Source organism: Antennarius striatus, chromosome 9 (genome assembly GCF_040054535.1).
Source record: "Antennarius striatus isolate MH-2024 chromosome 9, ASM4005453v1, whole genome shotgun sequence".
Classification (NCBI taxonomy): Eukaryota; Metazoa; Chordata; class Actinopteri; order Lophiiformes; family Antennariidae; genus Antennarius; species Antennarius striatus.
This window is the reverse complement of record NC_090784.1, coordinates 6,480,005-6,498,071: the sequence shown is the minus strand read 5'-3', so window position 1 is coordinate 6,498,071 and position 18,067 is coordinate 6,480,005. Positions and strand designations below refer to the sequence as shown.

Here is an 18,067-nt window from a genome sequence, read left to right as displayed (position 1 = left end):
AAGGCCACATTTTCTCATTTTTTTGAAGCTGGATATATTTTGTAGAATCCAAGATAATTAGTGAGGGAGTTTCTTGCCACAATTGCATGTCTTACAATAAAATGTGTTTGTGAAGTGAGTGTGTGGTTGAGTGACTGATTAAAGGAAATAAAAATGTTTGCAGCAACAGTTTGTACTGTTTTGTCTCAAGGTGAATATTCTTTTCCTTTATTCATTTTCCCATGTCTTTCAATTTTGTATATTATAAATATCACTCTTTGTTAACGACAGAAATATAGAGAGAACTTGAACTGTTTACCAGAAAACAAAAACAAATGAGTATAAATACAAAGTGAGCTCCCTGATGATCTGCTCCTAGAGTAGGCCCTGTGTAATAAATATTGGCTTTTCATCAGCTTATTAGAAGGTTATGGTTTTTAATAGATGAAACATCCTGTAACCCAACATGTTCATCCTAAAAATATCTCACTGTTCTCAGACACCAGGACATTTATATATGATGGGATTTGGATAACTAATTATCATTAGTTAAGTTATTGTTAAAGATTCTAAACTTGTTCCTCCAGTCGAGATCTTCTTATTTAAGATCTGTGATGGTGAACTCATCATCTTTTGAGATTCAAGTTGTTAAAACTATCTCAAGCCATGAATTTGAAAACTAGGTTTAAAAAAAATGTGCACACCAGCACAACACTTCAACGTTGTCATATTAATGTATTTGAACATCTAGCAGTCAGATTACTTATACTCGTTTTAGGAACAGATCTTCATGACTGGCGACATGACAGCTGCAGTATTTCAGTCACTTGTTTTTGGTGGTATGATGAGACGGCCTTAGGTCTGAAGGTTCATATTCAGACAATCCAGTGAGAATGCTAACAGCACCTCATCCGCTTGAGCATCAAAATGACCTTTCGGCCTTCCTGTGAATCATGTTGAAGGAACATACAGCTCCACACTTGTTCTTTGGATCTAATCATCCCAAAAGAAACCACAAACATTTGTCCCGTATTTCATCAAAAATGTTTTGTGTCAGTTCCTTTTACGAATTAGTAAATTTATTTATTTACATAATTTATTTATTATTATTATTTAGTTTTGTTAGATCCAATGGATTTTTAAAGTTTGATGCCATTTAGAGTTTTACAGTCTTTTGTATTTCATACTGGTGAATTTGTAAATGTGATGTTTGAGAAAGGACAACATATCCCGTTAAAAAGACTGTCAAAAAAACCCTCTCATTTGCGCTTTTGGGGTGTTCAAACATTATTTGAATCTGATACTGCAGCCTCCAAATTTTTCTTTTTGTTTGTGACATTGCAGTCTCCCTCACAAGTCACCAAGGCAAGGTCTGCTTCATTTTTGCACAAGTGAAATAAACCGAAATGAGGGGACGGAATCACAAAAAAGGGGTACTTTTTGGAAAGCAGGTTTAGAGAATGAACTCTGAATGAGATAATAAGCCCAGCCGAATGAAATTCTAGAAAGCCACTCTGTGTGGAAAATCAGTGGGGTTAGAAAAAACGTAATTAAATCGCTCCGTTGCATTGATAGGATGGTGAAACGTGGATAGCACGTATTTCCTTTTTTTTTCTTTTTCTTTTTTCTTTTGCTCTAGCATTTCTTGAGGGGTGGTATGCTGACCGCTGACGTGAACGGTACAGTCCAGCCCCTCTTATAAAGTAAGGTTCCCCCCTTACCTTATAAGAGCGGCTGGCTCAGAGACCGCCTAGAAAGTGGATCAGCAGCCTCGGCTCGCAGACGCATCAGGTGCGCGCAAGGAGCGACTCCAAGACGCACAGTGAGAATGGTGAATGCCGGACTGCTATGGAAGATTTTTTAAGATATTAGTGAAGTGAAGTACGAAAATAAAGCTAAGGGTTTTACTAGAGCCTTCAAGTGAAGGTGAAATAAAGTTTAAAAAAAAACCCCCCAAACATCTAGAGGAGTGACAATGGAGACGCATCAGCGTAACAACCGCTGCTCCTAAGACCGTCATGAAGCAGCAGCTGGACAGAGATCTCCTCACTTTGGCGAATTGAATCAAGTTTATATCAACAGAAACAAGGAACCATGAACTTATCGGAGACCGTTTGGCTTTGGGAAGAGGAGACGAACCTCAGCAGAGTGACAGAAGAAGACCAGAAACTTTTATTCGGGATCGGCACGGATAATTTCATCACGCTGTTGGTGTTCGGACTCATCTTTGCGCTCGGTGTCCTGGGGAACTCCATGGTGATCACCGTGCTGGCCCGGAGCAAACCGGGGAAACCGAGGAGCACCACCAACATCTTCATCCTCAACCTGAGTATAGCGGACCTCTCCTACCTGCTCTTCTGCATCCCTTTCCAGTCCACCATCTACATGATGCCCACCTGGGTTCTGGGCGCGTTTATCTGCAAATTTATCCACTATTTCTTTACTGTTTCCATGCTGGTGAGCATCTTCACGCTGTCCGCGATGTCCGTGGACCGATACGTCGCCATCGTGCATTCCAGAAAGTCCTCTTCTATCCGGGTGGCCAAGCACGCTTTGGCCGGAGTGGTGGTGATCTGGATACTCTCTCTGGCCATGGCTGCGCCCATCATGTACTACCAGAATATCTTCCACAGAGGAGAGAATCACACCTTCTGTTGGGAAGTGTGGCCGGATCAGAACCAAAAGAAAATCTACGTCGTTTGCACCTTTATTTTTGGTTATGTGTTGCCTCTTCTGCTGATCACCTTCTGTTACGCAAAGGTAAGTCCCGCTCTCCAACTGGGTCATGAGCAATTCAATATTTATCCCAAGTTTATGAAATGTAAAAAATTACTTAAATATTCCGTTTTTCCTGACTTGCAGGTTTTAAATCATTTGCACAAAAAACTCAGAAATATGTCCAAAAAGTCTGAGGCATCAAAGAAAAAGGTATGTAAGCTGTCCTTCTGGATAACATCTAGATGTGAATAAACCTAAGTGACAAATTATTGGATAACAGACAGAAATGATGATTTAATTTGCTACTTGCTGAAAATTACTGCAGAATCACATGACTTGAAATCATGATAAAATGACTGTGAAATGGGTACAATTGAAAAAACAAAACAGACTCATTGTGTGAAACATTCCTCTTGTGAAAAATGCACGTCCAACCGGTTTTACGTCTGCCATGTTTCCCTCTGTCCGTCACCCTTCAGCTAGAACCGAGTGTTACCGTCTGCTGTGGTAATGATAACGCTCCTGATGACGGTGATTATGATGGGAATGATGACATCCTTTATTTAAGAAAAGGCACACAATTTTATTTTATTTTTTTTTTTACAGGAAATACCTCCTGTCTATTTGGATCAGTACATTTCACACTTCATATCCCTGCAGCCTTTTGTTGTCATGCAGTGATTCAAAGCAGAGGTCGGTGTTCTCGGCCCTGCCACAGGTGATATCATGGCAACACTGACCTGCACACATTATCCACTGAGGGATGAGTGTGTGCCGCAAATGCTGAACCATTTCCTCCAAATTCAACAGGCGGTTGATGGAAAGTATTTTGTCTTTGTTTCTCCTCTGGGCTAAGATGATAAATATTAATGTTATATTCCTCGCCAACCGCCACATGCCGGTAACACCGTCACAAGGCAATAAAATTGGCATTTAGCCTTCATATTGTGTGGGTCACTGAGCTCCCACGAAACCCAGTTATCTTCTGTCATCTACTTGATTGCCAGTCTTTCTGTCGGTCGGTCCGTCTGTCCGTCCATCTATTGTTCATTTGGTCAGTTTGCTTATCAGATAATTGTCTAATTTGAGAGCAGGACCTCTGATCCACTGGGGCACAGAACCTGATGAGAATGTGAACTTGTTTGGATGTGTACCCACCCTTATGCCACCAGATTGCATGAGGTTTCAAAAAAAAAAAAAAAAAGAAACTGCAAGAAGCAAAAGAGGAATTTCATGTCTCCTGATTTATAATGTCACTGATGGTGAATACACAGAGGAAATGTTAAACTGACAGCTTTGTGATTAACCATAAGATGACATTAAAGTTTGTAATACATAAATTATCTTGGCAGGGCAGCTGTTAAAATGTAAGCAGTATACAGACAACTTGGACACATAAATCAGATCTGAATAAGATCCCAGATGATTCCAGTTTGACAAACGGGTGCATAGCTGCCAAACAGCGTCAGTTTTACATTTTATAGCTGCTCTGTACTGTTAGTTCTTCTGTATGAATACAATTATAGCACCAGTGCCAAAATCAGTGTTTCCTTGATGGCATTTCTGTTTTGTCAGTAATATATTTAAGGTTAAGACTGAAGTGGAGTTTAACATTTAACATTCCTTATGAAGAATACACATGCTTGAGAAAGTCAAGACATCATCCACTTTACTGATAGTCAAGCATTCGTCCTTGACTGTGAGAGCAAGCTGTTCAAAAAGAAAGAGTAATTTCACAAGTTCAAACATTCAAAAAAAAAAGAAAATCCTTTATTGGATTTTGAAAATGTTAGAAACAAAAGGTTTTTTGAAGAAATGACAGACAAGGCTCCAGATCTCTGGATGACGCATGACTGGAGATGTGGATGAGCAGCAGCGTGAGGTGTTCTGCTCCCTTTGGCAGTACGACCGCTGTAACCCAGCTGCAGTGCTGCATGTGGCCTTGAGGGGTCTGAGCACACACACACACCACAGGAACATACACAGTACAATATGCAGATTTCTTTCTTTTTTTTTTATACTTGTTAAAATTCATGTTCAAACACACATTCTAGGACAAATGTTTCACATAGTGAGAAAATGAAGCATAACTTTAACGTCAGGTCTTGGTCAGTGACATCAGGCTATTCTATTGTGGCCCTGATCTCAGTGTGGACTTTCAGCTGCAGATATGGAGATGTCCTCGAGAGAAAAGTCCAACTGGTTCCACAGTATATACCCCCTCCCCCCTTTTTCTTTTTTAAATCCTTAAAAAGTACTTCAGTGCCTGAACAGTATGAAGGTGGATCACATTAGCTGTGTCGTGTAGCTACCAGATGTCCAAAGAACTATGAAAAGGATCTTGTATTGCAGAAAAGAGCTTAAAATGGCTCTGTAAAATTTTGCAGAATCATGTTTGGTTCCATCTGTGCAGAGTGTGATAGGAAGCCCTTTTGAATGCAGATTTGGTTTTTAGCAGCTAATTTCTTAGCTGCTAACATGTTTGTCAACCTATTTGGACGAAATGCATCAAGAAAACATTGTTTAGGACCCGAGAGCTGGAAACTGCTGCCTGACAGTCCTTATTCAGGCAAGTTCATTGCCTGTCCACTTTCTTTCTCTCTTATTAAAAGTCAATCTAACTCAATCTACCTTAGATGTTCCTCCCTCCCTCAAACAGGATGATCTGAAGCGGAGAGCTCCTTCTGTGTGCTTTCTTTAAGCATGAGCAGTCCGACAAGCAAAGGGTGCGTTCAACACGAGATGGAAACAAAAGCAGCAACGCCATTTGACCATATGCTGTCCTTGGCAGAAAACAGAGGGAATTTGTTCAAATAAGTCTAATCAATAGTTTGTGTGGTTCACCAGGCCTGTGATGTATAACCAGAGTCAGCTGGAAGGATCAAGGTTACTCCCACCACGGCTGTGAAACACGTCTAAGCAAACCCTTTATTCCCCTGCAGGAAAATGCAGCAGGAAACTCTCCAAAAGTCAAATGAATAAATGGAAAGAGTTTGTGCAAAGATGTGACCAAACCGTATGGATGTCTTTATGTTAGATAATTTAAAAGCAGCATGTTGAGTTTTTAAATTTATGACCCCTTGACTTATTGTTTGGAATACCAGAGGGACAAGAGTTCATTTAGCTCGGCAAACAATAATGTTTTCAGTGAATTATTATTTGTTAACCAGAGGTTAAACAGCCAGTAATTAACACTGCAGGATGAGGACTTATCAGTCAGTGATAGAGATCAGACAGGCCTCCACAGGCCACACAGATGGTTTGGGTGATCATAAAAATTAATTTGGCCTAGTCTTGAAATTGTTAGCAGCCTCCATGAATCACAATGAGAACACCTGTTGAACCGAGTGGAGGGGCATGATGCTAAAGTTGGACCAGCATCCTAAAAATCCAGCTTTGACTATCATCACTTGTGCATGCGTGATCTGTCAGACCCAAAAATGAGTCTTGTAATCGATCGTTTTTTACATGTGAGTGAACAGCTTACTGCTTTCAACAAGTAGGGACAGTGGCTAACAGACATGAACAGTATTATTTCTTTCTTCCGGTGGCAGTGCTGCTGTTTATGTTGGTGTAACTAATGGCTCTCATCTCAGGGGGTCGGCAGGAAGATATGAATGTGTTATGGAGACTATCCAAACAAAGCATGGTTAAAATACTTCTCCACTTAAACTGTGGGAACTTCTCTCTCTGGCTACTGTGTATGTGTGTGTGTGTGTGTGTGTGTGTGTGTGTGTGTGTGTATGTGTGTGTGTGTGTGTGTGTGTGTGTTTCAGACCAATATTGACCTTTCATATGAAACTGGATACGTTCCAGTCTGATGTCTGATATGAGCAATAACCAAATTACACCCATTGTCACTAATTAAATTACTGCCATTGTCAGTAATCAGATTACTACTGCTGTTACTTATTTGTATCTCAATAAACTGACAATATTTTTATATTCAGTCACACACACATGACCTAATGCCTACTCCACACACGCACACGCACACACGCCGCACACACACACACACACACACACACACACACACACACACACACACACACACACACACACAGGCATTTAACTCAGCTCTGTAGATGCTGCTTTGTGCTCAGTTATTAGCCAGTAGCTAACTCCATCTGACGGAACTACTCTAGTATATTCTAATAATACTTAGTACCACCCACGCCTCCTTTAATTCCTCTGTCCAGTTCTGATGATATAATAATGAAAAAGGGAAGTGGTTTTGTAGCAGATTAAAAATATTTTTCATAAAAATAGCTATAAAGAGCAGACACAAAATAGAACATTACATACTCTTTTATGCTATTAGCTGCTGTACATATATACATGTTACATTTAGACTATTTTACCATACACATATTAAAACAATGAATCACAAATGTATGATTTCCTGGGAAATTGAAGAAATGGAGTTTCCTCTTGTGGCCTAATTTGAATACATGTGCCTTGTGCTTGTGTGTAATGGAGCTCACCTGTACAGGAACCTGGGCCCCTCTGCTGGTAGTTGAACTGCAGCTGCAGCTCTGCTTCATTCACCCATTTCTTGATCACCTTAGGCAGGCAGCCAATCATGATTATTTACATTTTTGTCTTGTTATAATTCAGATATCAAACATAATGGAATTAATTATCAGTGAGGAGTTTTTTGAAAAATACATCTAACAGCCCAATAAGCCACCATTGGCATTAACAAGAGCTTGACAGGTAATAAGTGTCTGCTGAGACAAGACTAAATTTTAAGAAGAAGAAGCTTTATTTGTCATTATACAATTATACAATCATACAACGAAACTGTGAGGTCAGCTCACTGTTATGGGTGAGTTTGTCACATTTCTGTCGCTATTACATTTGCAATTCACTGTTAACATATAAAAATTAAAAAAATTATAGAAGAAATGGTTCTGAACAACCAAAAAAAACCCAAAACAAATATGACCAACTGGAACAAAAATGACTTGATTTTTCAATTTTCAGAAAAAGACATCAGTCTTATCATTTTTCTGGAACAAGCAGCATGAAAATCATTTTTCACTTACTGAAATTCAGATTATTCTTATATGATTTATTCTTTTTTTTTTTTTGCTGTTACATAACAACCCGGCTCATTTTCCAGTTCACATAATGTTCCTTTTGAAATTCATTTTCTATATTAAGAACCAATTAGCTCAGGGTTAAATTCAGTTGTAACCCAGGAATGCAGTGTGTGTGTGTGTGTGTGTGTGTGTGTGTGTGTGTGTGTGTGTGTGTGTGTGTGTGTGTGTGTGTGTGTGTGTGTGTGTGTGTGTGTGTTGGGTCGGCAGTTCAGGCACCATGTTATTAAGTGTCATGATAACATTTTCCAGCTGAAGCCTTGGCTATTCTGAGTTGTACCCGACGTAATCCACTACTTTCAGACATCCCATAATATTGAAAAGAAGTACTTCCCACATTAACTTATTACATTATTTCAATTTTACGCAGCCATTTTCAGTATGTTTGAAAATCTCAAGGTTCACTGAAAAAGTGATCTGATCTGGTGAGAATGTGCACTCAGTAGGAGAGAATGAAATCAGTTGTTCCCTGGTGACTGTCCTACTCCGCCTTTATCCAGTCACACACACACACACGCACACACACACACACACTCTCAAACACGCACACATTCTTCTTCTTCTTCATCTCTGGTACTCTGGTAAACCCATTTGATGTATCGAAACAATTTGCCCACATGAGTGAAGATGTGTTTTTAAGTGTGATTTCTCAAATTTTCACCATTTCATGTTTTCACATTATCTCATTTAGACATTTCTCTGAGACAATGAGATCCACATCTCAAACAAAAATAAGATTGTGCCATTAATGCTGACATTATTTATATTTATCGCTCTCTGACTCCAGAGGGTGAATGTTTTGCTGCCCACTAAGTGTCGTTCCTCTGTTCTCCGTGGCTCCAGACTGCTCAGACTGTCCTGGTGGTGGTGGTGGTGTTCTGCCTCTCCTGGCTCCCTCATCACATCGTCCACCTGTGGGTGGAGTTTGGGACCTTCCCGCTAAATCAGGCTTCCTTTGTGCTGCGGGTGGCCGCCCACTGCCTGGCGTACAGCAACTCATCCGTCAACCCAGTCATCTACGCCTTCCTGTCGGAGAACTTCAGGAAGGCCTACAAACAGGTGTTCAAATGCCAGATTGGAAGCGGTGACTACCCGCTCAATGACATCAAGGAGATTCGCAGCAAAGCAGACACACCACCCTCAACTAACTGCACCAACGTTTGACTGCCGGTCTGTGGACGGTGACATGAAAAGTAACTATGGCAACTGTCAGTGAGACTGTAAAGGTACGATGGCAGAGCCATCCGTCATGATGAGTAAGGTTGCTTTGATATTGTTAGATCTGTAGTATTCCACATAAGCGCTGTTCATTATACCTGGACTAGAGGACACAAAGGCATTAATGTTGCTTGATATCATTGCTCCATCTTTTATTCTGTCTCCTCCTCCAGTTTGTTGAAACTCCTCCTTTTATAATAAAAAACCTGTGGTGTCTCAAACTCGGGAAGGAATTTCTGCCTGAAGCAATCTCATTTAGCTAGTAGATGTTATTTACATAAATCTTTGTTTATTTTACAAGCAACAGCAACAGGAAAATGATGAAAATGTGTTTTCATATTTAATAAAACTATAGAGCAGGTGAGAGTCCACATCGACTACATCTCACCAGGTATTTTCTCATTCGATCACCACATCAGTCATTTTATTAACATTAAACAGTGGCTTCTCCAGAGATCACAAGGCGCTGCATTAGTTTTTCCCTCTGGCCCAAGAATCTTAATGATAACCTTCAGTGTGTGATGCCACATTTCCTTGCATTGTCTTCATGTTTATGATTAAGGAGCAGGTATTCGGTCTGTGGAGATTCCTGTTATTGTCAGGATTGTAAGAAGAACTCCTCCTGGTTTGGAATTCTGACCCCAGTTCTTGACATATAGTGGCATTTTTTAAAAATGTATTTTGGTTGAAGTGGGATTTATCAGGGCACCGGTCAACAAAAGAAGAAAAAAAAACAGCTTTTGTGTTCCACTGTTAGAACTTATTTAGAATATCAACAGTACCATAAGAACAAAACGATATTCACCATATGGTCCTGAGTTGTACAGAGCAGTTAAGAAAGCATTGTACCGTATCTAATTTACCTTTGAGTTATTCTGAAGCAAAACTTACTGTAATTTTTCGGTTCAAAATGAGCTGTCCTTTATTGCTATAAAACCTGCTTGTTAAAGCCTCATTTCATTTGGTTGTTCTATTTTTATGATGTTTCAGCTGTTGTGTTTTGCTGTAAGATTCATCCAGGCTGTTGGACATTTAAAATCTTACTTCGTATCCTTTGTAACTGCGATCTTTCTAAACACCAAAGCAGTCCGACTAGAAAAGAAGAACCATGACGTTGTATGTTGTACATACTGTATGTGATGTACCAAGCCTCCACACTGGAGCTTATCCCAGTATGAAGAAGAAAGCCATTCAATGAAAGAACAGAACAGACTTTTACCCTTTCCAACACTATGTAGGTTACATCTTTGTGGTGGATTTGGAGGAATCTTTTTCATTATTTGCTCCCTTTATATACGAAAAAAGAAGTTCAGTGTGGATTTTCAGTTTGATGGAAGAGAGTGAGCCGACAGGATTGTGCTGCAGCAACTGATGTGACTTCATAATAATCAGCATCATCAGCACGCTGGTGATTCTCCCCGTCAGCGAGGATCTCAGATGTAAGAGTCAAGGATTATTTCCAGAGAGCAGAGAAGGCGCAGCTGATTACTCTGCTCAGTGTGGCACTGACTCCACACACGGTGATATTCCTCTATGTCTGAGAAGAATGAAGTTGGGGTTTTTTTTTTTTTTTTTAATGGGACAATTTCACAGTCGTTTAAATTAGGAGACAGAGAAGAATGAACGTCCTGTGGTTGATGACGCAGATGTGAAACATGGATCGTGTGTTTTGCTTAAAAAACATCAATGCAAAGAGCACATGAACAAAAGAATATTTTTTCATTCCAAATGCAATGTTTAACTTCCTATTATAGTAGAAAACGGTTCATAAATTACAGTGTGTTCTTATTTATCCTTACATAATTATTTAATTAGAGTATGCCTTTGTAAATACAAAAACAGAAACAGTAAACAATAAAATAAAGTAAAATAAACAAAAATAATTTAAAGCACGTACTTGTTAGCTTGAAAACCTGTGGCTGTGAACTGAATCTGGATTCACGCGGTGTGTTTGGTGACTCGTGTAGATTTATATTTATAGTGTAATTTCCTTTTCCCAAGTTTTCCCTATGTTTCAGTACGTTGATTAAAAAAGAGCATGCAAAAGCAAACATACTCTGAGCATGGCGCAGGGCAACAGAGTTTATCCATACAGAGAAACATTGATAACATTATTGGTCCGCGATCCTCTCCACATTCTGGATGACAAAAAAACAGCTAAGAGGTTAAAAGCTTTAGGTTATTGACAAAGTATAAGCAATAAAAAAAATAGTTTGCTATGTTAGTTACTGTATTTGGACTGTTGATCTAACACCTTTCTGGTCCCATCAAAGACGCAAAGCGCTTTACAATACTAGCCAGCATTCACCCGTTCACACTACCGTTCATACAATGGTGACTTTGTCACAATGTGGCTGTGGCATGCTAACGATTAGCTTTGGCTACCTAAATCTGATGCACTCTTCTGCAGTGAAGGGTTGTAATAATCTTGAGATATTCTGCTGTTTCTTTCCTTTACTAATTCAGTACTTCGTTTTTGGTTCCATTCTTGAGAACTCACATTTTCATTTTCTATTTTTAATTAATTTGCATGATGCAATTTATACAGCTTCTCAGTGCTTTGTGTTTTACTGAAGTTGTCTTTGAGTGTGTTTCAGCTTTTCTTCTCGTACTTTCAGCTGCACTCTTTAAATTAACATAAAAAAAACAAAACATCAATGTCTTGTCTGTTTAATGGTTCTGTGCTTGAAATGAAAATATGAGACAATGAATCCTCTCTGAAGAGCTTTATATGCTATTTTGAAATATATTCTTGCATTTGATTATGTCTTTGTGCAGTGTATATATTACAACTATATTAAATTTTGTGGCAAATCCTTGCAGAAAACCTTTTTTTTCTACCACAACACCTACTTTTCATTATTTAAATTCTTTCTCAAACATGAAAGTCTTCTAAAATGTATTCCCTTGTTTCCTGGATGCCTTCATGTCTATAAAAGGAATTTATTCAGCTTCATATCTCTGTCCATAACAGTGAGTTGTGACCTAAAGACATAAACTAGCAGGCTCCCATAAGGTTACTGTCAGAGTTTGGTTTTGTTGATGGGGCATATTTCCTGGCATAAAGTTATCTCAGTGATTCCTAAGAGGTCTTAGGAAACAGCCTGTATTCCCATTATGTCTCGGGCTGTAAATATCTGGTAAGAACGGGCATTTTTCATCTCAGCTATATTTAATAAAGGAGAATATCTGATGCGGCAAATGACTTTAGAAGGAGAAACAGTGGTGGCGTCCACAGATGGTCTGCTGGAGTTACTCAGGGGATATTTAATGAGTGATATAAACTCGATTCAGGGGAATAAAGGCTTGTTTCAACTTTAAAGCCCATCATGGCACTGGTAGTAATCTTTTCCCAACATTGCTGTATATTTTGTTCACTGAAACTTCAAGGCAGAGACAACATACCTCTGCCAACACCACTATGTAATCGTGCAACCTTTAAAATTGGAAAATATTTTCCAGGATATGTCAAAACAAAAGCCTTGCAACTATTCTCACGATCCATTTTGTATCACTGTGAGAAAATCGTAGATTGCTGTGTCGCTGAACCCTTGGCAGGTCATCGAAAACACGATGCCGCTGTTTTCGGATCATCCTTGGGCCAAATTAAGTAAGATCACATGGTTCCTTAACCCTGGAGCCAACTGTACTATTGGTATCTGGAATCATGTTTTTATCATTAACAGTCTGTAAAAAAAAAAAAAAGTTTCCAGAAAAGTGGATCCGGACCTATTTTTCATCTAGATAGATAACCTTATCTTTCTCAGATACATAAATTCATAAAGTACTCTATGCTGTGTTCTGTACAGTCAGCCAATAGATACTCCCCTTCAATATATACTGTTTGATCAGATCCAGTTATACAGTCAAGGGGAATATTGTCCATGCCTGGATATTTTTGCTTTGAGTCATTATTTCTCGTGATACAGTACTGTATTAGCAAAAGGTTTAAAAATGGCCATATGTGGCCATTCGTAGGAAAGAGAAAAAAGTGAACGAGAATCACCTCCTGTACTCAAATCTGTCTCAAAAGCTAATCAATTCTCAATTGAAGATACGTCTCTTAACAATGTATCATCAAAATGCTTTAACAACTTTTCAAGACACCTTACGAAAAAGCCGACAAGCAACTCTTAAAATTAATGGAGCTAAAAATGACAGTTGAGTGAACTGAAATTGAATCAATAAGTAATACAAAGAAAACTGCCTACTTAAAAATGAATGAGATAATGAGATATCATCAGCATTTTAATGTTAAAAGGCTAAAAAGAAATGAAAGAAACCACAATGTAACATCAGGTTATGGGCCATGCAGTTTCCTCTTTCACTGTGAAATAAAATTTAAATAATGCTTACTGAGACATCTATAAATCAAGGAGTTAGTCCACTGATTTAAAGACCCAAGAAAGCAAGTTGATTTCAGCTGATTAAAAACTGCTGCCCCAAGTCCTAATAAGACAAACTGATTGGACAACACTTCACTAATCAGTCTAATGGGGTGCGGGTCCCCGTCAGCGGTGGGACCAATCAGAGAGCAGCTGAGAGGCACTGCTTGGTCACATCTGGGAAGCTGCTGTCTGACTCACATCAGGTGTCTGGCCCACCCAGCAGGCTGCTGTCTTGACTTCTATCGCACTGATGATGAAGAGTAGTGGAGGAAGAGGAGGCCGGTATGTGCAGTAACATTCATAAACCACCGATCAAGTAGCCAGCATGGTTTCATCAGACGCTCCTCTCCCCTGGAGGAAGGAAAGGGCTCATTCTGTATGATATTAATACCTGAATTTCATGGGTCAGCAATTTAGCTTGTGAGGAAGGAAACTTCTTGGTGGGGCTGACTGGAGTTTATTAAATAAAGTTTATAAAAACTAGTTTTGCTTTTATTTCTCTTACTCTGTTAATTTCTAAGGATGTTCTCCAAATGGTTTAATACTGAATATTAATTAAATAACTGTTGTTTAAATGGCACTAACTTCAGTTTGAAGCCTGCCAGTCTGAGTGTGATAATGGAAACAGATACTTTAGCTACTGAAGTCAGGAAGTGTGCAGCGTTCCTTGCTTTTGGATTCAGGATGCAAGAGGAAGCAGATAAGCTCCTCGACACAACCCAAAGTGAGAGGACAGACAGAGAGAAGACCTTGAGCCATGCAGCGCCTTGATAAGCCCACCCTGAAAGGACGTGAGCCTCAACTACCTGCTCAGATAAAGAAGAAGCTGTTGGAGCCCTCCTTTCTGCTTGTAAGTGATTATGGTCATATATTTTACATCACACACCCTCATTCATTCTGCATGGCCAAGTGATAATACTTACAGTTTAATACAGTTTTTCAGATGTATGGCAGGCATATACATTCATGTGGATCAGGCGTCTGCAGGTGGCTACATACATTTAAAAAAAAGCGCAGTTATTGATGTAAACATGAGATGAGAATTGGACCCTAAAAGTCTGTGATTGGACTCATTTTTGAGCTTGTTTGCCTCTTGGCTGAATCATTGCACTCAGAGCAATGCAAAAGCAAGTTCAAGTTGCACCGGGATATATTTGATGGTTCACCCTCTTATGCTTCTTTTCATCTGTCTATGCTCAGAAAAACTGATGAAATCAATGATTTTATGTAAAACTCTGCTCTGAGAGGTGTTGCTCAATCATCTCAGACTTCAGCCAGGAAAGCTTTTTTTTCTTTTTCTCTCAACGTGTATTAAAAATCACCGAGGTGACTAGCAGTCTGACATGTGCACAAAAAGTAATCAATCACCAAAACTAGTAAACTTCTGATCACACCAAGAAATGTAATACAATCCATGCAAGGTACACCTCTGTTGGCATAGCCAACATACATACATAGCACATGCATGTCCCTTTTGTCATTATCCACTCTGCTTATCTGAGATTGTAGACTGGCTTACAATGACCTGGGTCGAACACTTCACAGCACCATGGGAAAATAATCAGTATTTTTTCTTTTCATTTCAGGTTTTATGACTGCCTCCTCTATTCAGAAGATTGATGTTGAATTGCGTCCCCTGGATCTGTGTGACTGCAATCACTTATTCTGTGATTGTTATTTCTCCAGTAACCTAAAATTGACAGACATGGTATTGGCTGCAGGTTTAGATCCCTGCTTGCGTGATTTAAAGAGTGAAGAGTTTTTTTTTTCCTCTCTGTTTTATTAAAGTTAAAAAAACAAAACAAAACCAACCTTCAATGATATTCAGACAGGAATGCCTCAGTAGAGTTTGGGACACATGATTTAGATCTCACCTGGAGGCAGTACAGCTTTGGTGAGTAAAAGACAGTAACACATTTTAATGATACTTGGTAGGGCAGTTGTGCATGTAAGAAGGAATAACTTAGTACACTTTGGTATAGATCCAGATTAAGTAGCAGGTCCAGGATCTTTTTTTTTCTTAAAAGTCCTATATTATGCAAAATTCAATTATTTATGATTGTCTGTGGTCCATATTCAGACAGCCCAGAAAAGGGGGAAAAAAAATAGCTGGAAGGAAATGCTAAAGGTGCTCAGAGTTTGCTGTGTCCCCACACATATATACAGAATACGGCAAAATGCTGTAAGTCCAAGCCACACCCACTTCCAGAAAGGGGCGTGACTATTCTAAACACATTACACTTGAAGGCACACACAGACCAGATGGCTGAAAAAGAAAAGTGCACAGATGTCACGTAATGCAGGCAAGAAACTTCTGACATATTTTACTTCAGGTTCTTAAATAAAACTGTTTTTAAGAGAATAATATTGGATGCTGCAAAATAGCACTTGGATTGTGATACATCTTGTCGTAAGGGTTGGAAATTTACAGGAAGTGAAGCCATTAAAATTTGAACTGGATCCATATAAATGAGCATATTACTATTTTTTGACCACTTATTTTTGGAAGTTTTTTTCTCAATTATGCTTTAGGTGCAAGATAGATTACCGGAAAATCTGGACAAAATGAAAACGTAGTCTCTCCGAAAAGATGGAGCATTGAATTTTAGACATAATGTTCACTTTCTTTCACATTCCTGAGCCATCTATTGTGATGGAGCACATATCTTTGCTGCAGGGCCATGGCAGAGATATGCATGTTTTAGTTCCCAAATGAATTACGTCAGTTTATTCTCTGTGTTTGCACCTTTGCTCATGTCTAACAGTTCTGCTGTCTCTCCACAAAGCAGATGATTATATTGTTCATTTAACCATTTCTCACAATTAATGGAGTCATGGTTAGTGTACATCATGCAAGATGTCAGAACCAACACCGACATACAGTATAACCCACATCAGTGGAGAAATGCCAACTCATATTTGATTTTTTTTTCATACCACTGCACCTCAGAGTGGGGAAATATTAAGTGGCTGCAGGATTTATTTTTTTCCTTGTATTGCGCTGCTGTTTGGACCAAAGCTGCATGTCCACCAAAGCTTTAAGGAAATGGAATGTGCTTCTCCATCTGGAGCGTACAGGCCGACCCGTACACCATAAAAAGACCAAACATGTTTTATGGCGATATGTGACCATGACAGCCTGAGGAGTGAAGATGAATGTGTGGTGAAGCAGTTTACTTTACATTCCTCTCTTCACAGTGTGAAGACTGATCGTCCTATCCACAGCCTAGACTGTATCTGTGAGAGCAGGCTGTAGCACACAAAGACAACATCAGGTGGAACAAATTGGACCTGAACTCAGCCTTAATCAAGAGCCAGTGCAGATTTTAGGACCGACCTCAGACCTCCAACAGAAACGCTTCAGAGTTAACATTTAAACCACAGACATGAGACTCTGTGGTCTGGCTATCAATGTAACAAGATTTTACTTAAAAATCACTTAAATCATTAAATCCAGTGTTTAAGATGATGTGCTGGAAATGCAATCTTGATGCATGATAGCACATTAACTACTTTATATTCAGGTCAGGATTCTCACCCATGCAAAGGCTTCATGGTTGTGTCCTACTGCTGACACATCAACAATGTTCCTGAATGGGTCAGCCACTGTACTAGCTACAGGCCCCCAGGCTGGAATATTAATGTCCTGTTAATAGGTGAACCATGAAGTTCTTTCATCATGTCTTAACCAGCGTGATGACTTTCAGAGACACATTAATCTGTTACTAAGACCTCTGTATGTGGGATCTGCAATTATTCATTGATATCTATAGGTTATACTGTATACAACTGTCATATGGCCCAGGGGGGCTAACCCTAAAAATTATATTTCAGGTTTAGCGGCAAATCCAAAGTGGCCTGAGGCATGTTTGAATTTCACCACAGGTTTGCTGACTGGCGTTCTGCTTCAGTATCTGTTTGCATTTGTAGCCAAAGCTAATAATGCCTCTGGTGGATCATTCTGAAAATGACCGGTGATCAAAACCATTATCACATGCTCAGTATTAGCCACATATGTGCTGTTACAGCATGTACTGTAAGTGTGCTCACGTTTATTCTAAATGTATTAGTATGGAGTGCATCACATAATTCAATCTCACGAAGAGAAAACAACTTCCACATCTAGTGACTCTGACTGTAATCCAGCCGAACAAAGGAAAACACATGGAAATCCTAAATGCATGCTTGAGCACAGAGGTGAATGACAGATTTTCACCAACATTTTGTCATTTTGACTAAAAATGTCAACTTGTATGGTTTCATTACTGGATGACTAGCGATGAGCTGCTTTGTCCTCACCTCTGTGCAGGAGCCGGTGTTTACTGAGGGAGCTTCCCCCCGTGAAACCACACAGGTGTCAGCTGCTGACTTCTCTTCACTGTTTCACATTCAAGCGTTGCTCCCCCCTGACTGCAGCTGAGTATCTTACTGTCACCAGACGGAGTCGGATACTATTTATTATGAATACGAGGAAAATCAGAATCAATGTGTGCAAACAAGCAAGATAAAAAATAAAAAACTCCCAACAATAAGTGCATTTTTAAGCAAAGAATAAGTTCATGCAAGTTGTTCCTGTTAATTATAATTCTTTTTTAATTGCATCTCTGAGAGAAAGGTTATCTTAAGCTTAAACATTTAAAGGGACAAGAAAGTCAAAATGAA

At 39.3% G+C, this 18,067-nt stretch overlaps 1 protein-coding gene across 1 annotated transcript; it reads left to right on the top strand.

The window, feature by feature from the left end:
* Nucleotides 1-1,455: 1,455 nt before the first annotated feature.
* LOC137602039 (galanin receptor type 1-like) lies at nucleotides 1,456-11,819 on the top strand. The gene is made up of 3 exons (XM_068324586.1): nucleotides 1,456-2,739; nucleotides 2,842-2,907; nucleotides 8,643-11,819. The coding sequence occupies exons 1-3, from the start codon at nucleotides 2,074-2,076 to the stop codon at nucleotides 8,961-8,963; spliced, it is 1,053 nt and encodes a 350-aa protein (XP_068180687.1). The 5' UTR covers nucleotides 1,456-2,073; the 3' UTR covers nucleotides 8,964-11,819.
* The last annotated feature ends 6,248 nt before the right edge of the window (nucleotides 11,820-18,067 follow it).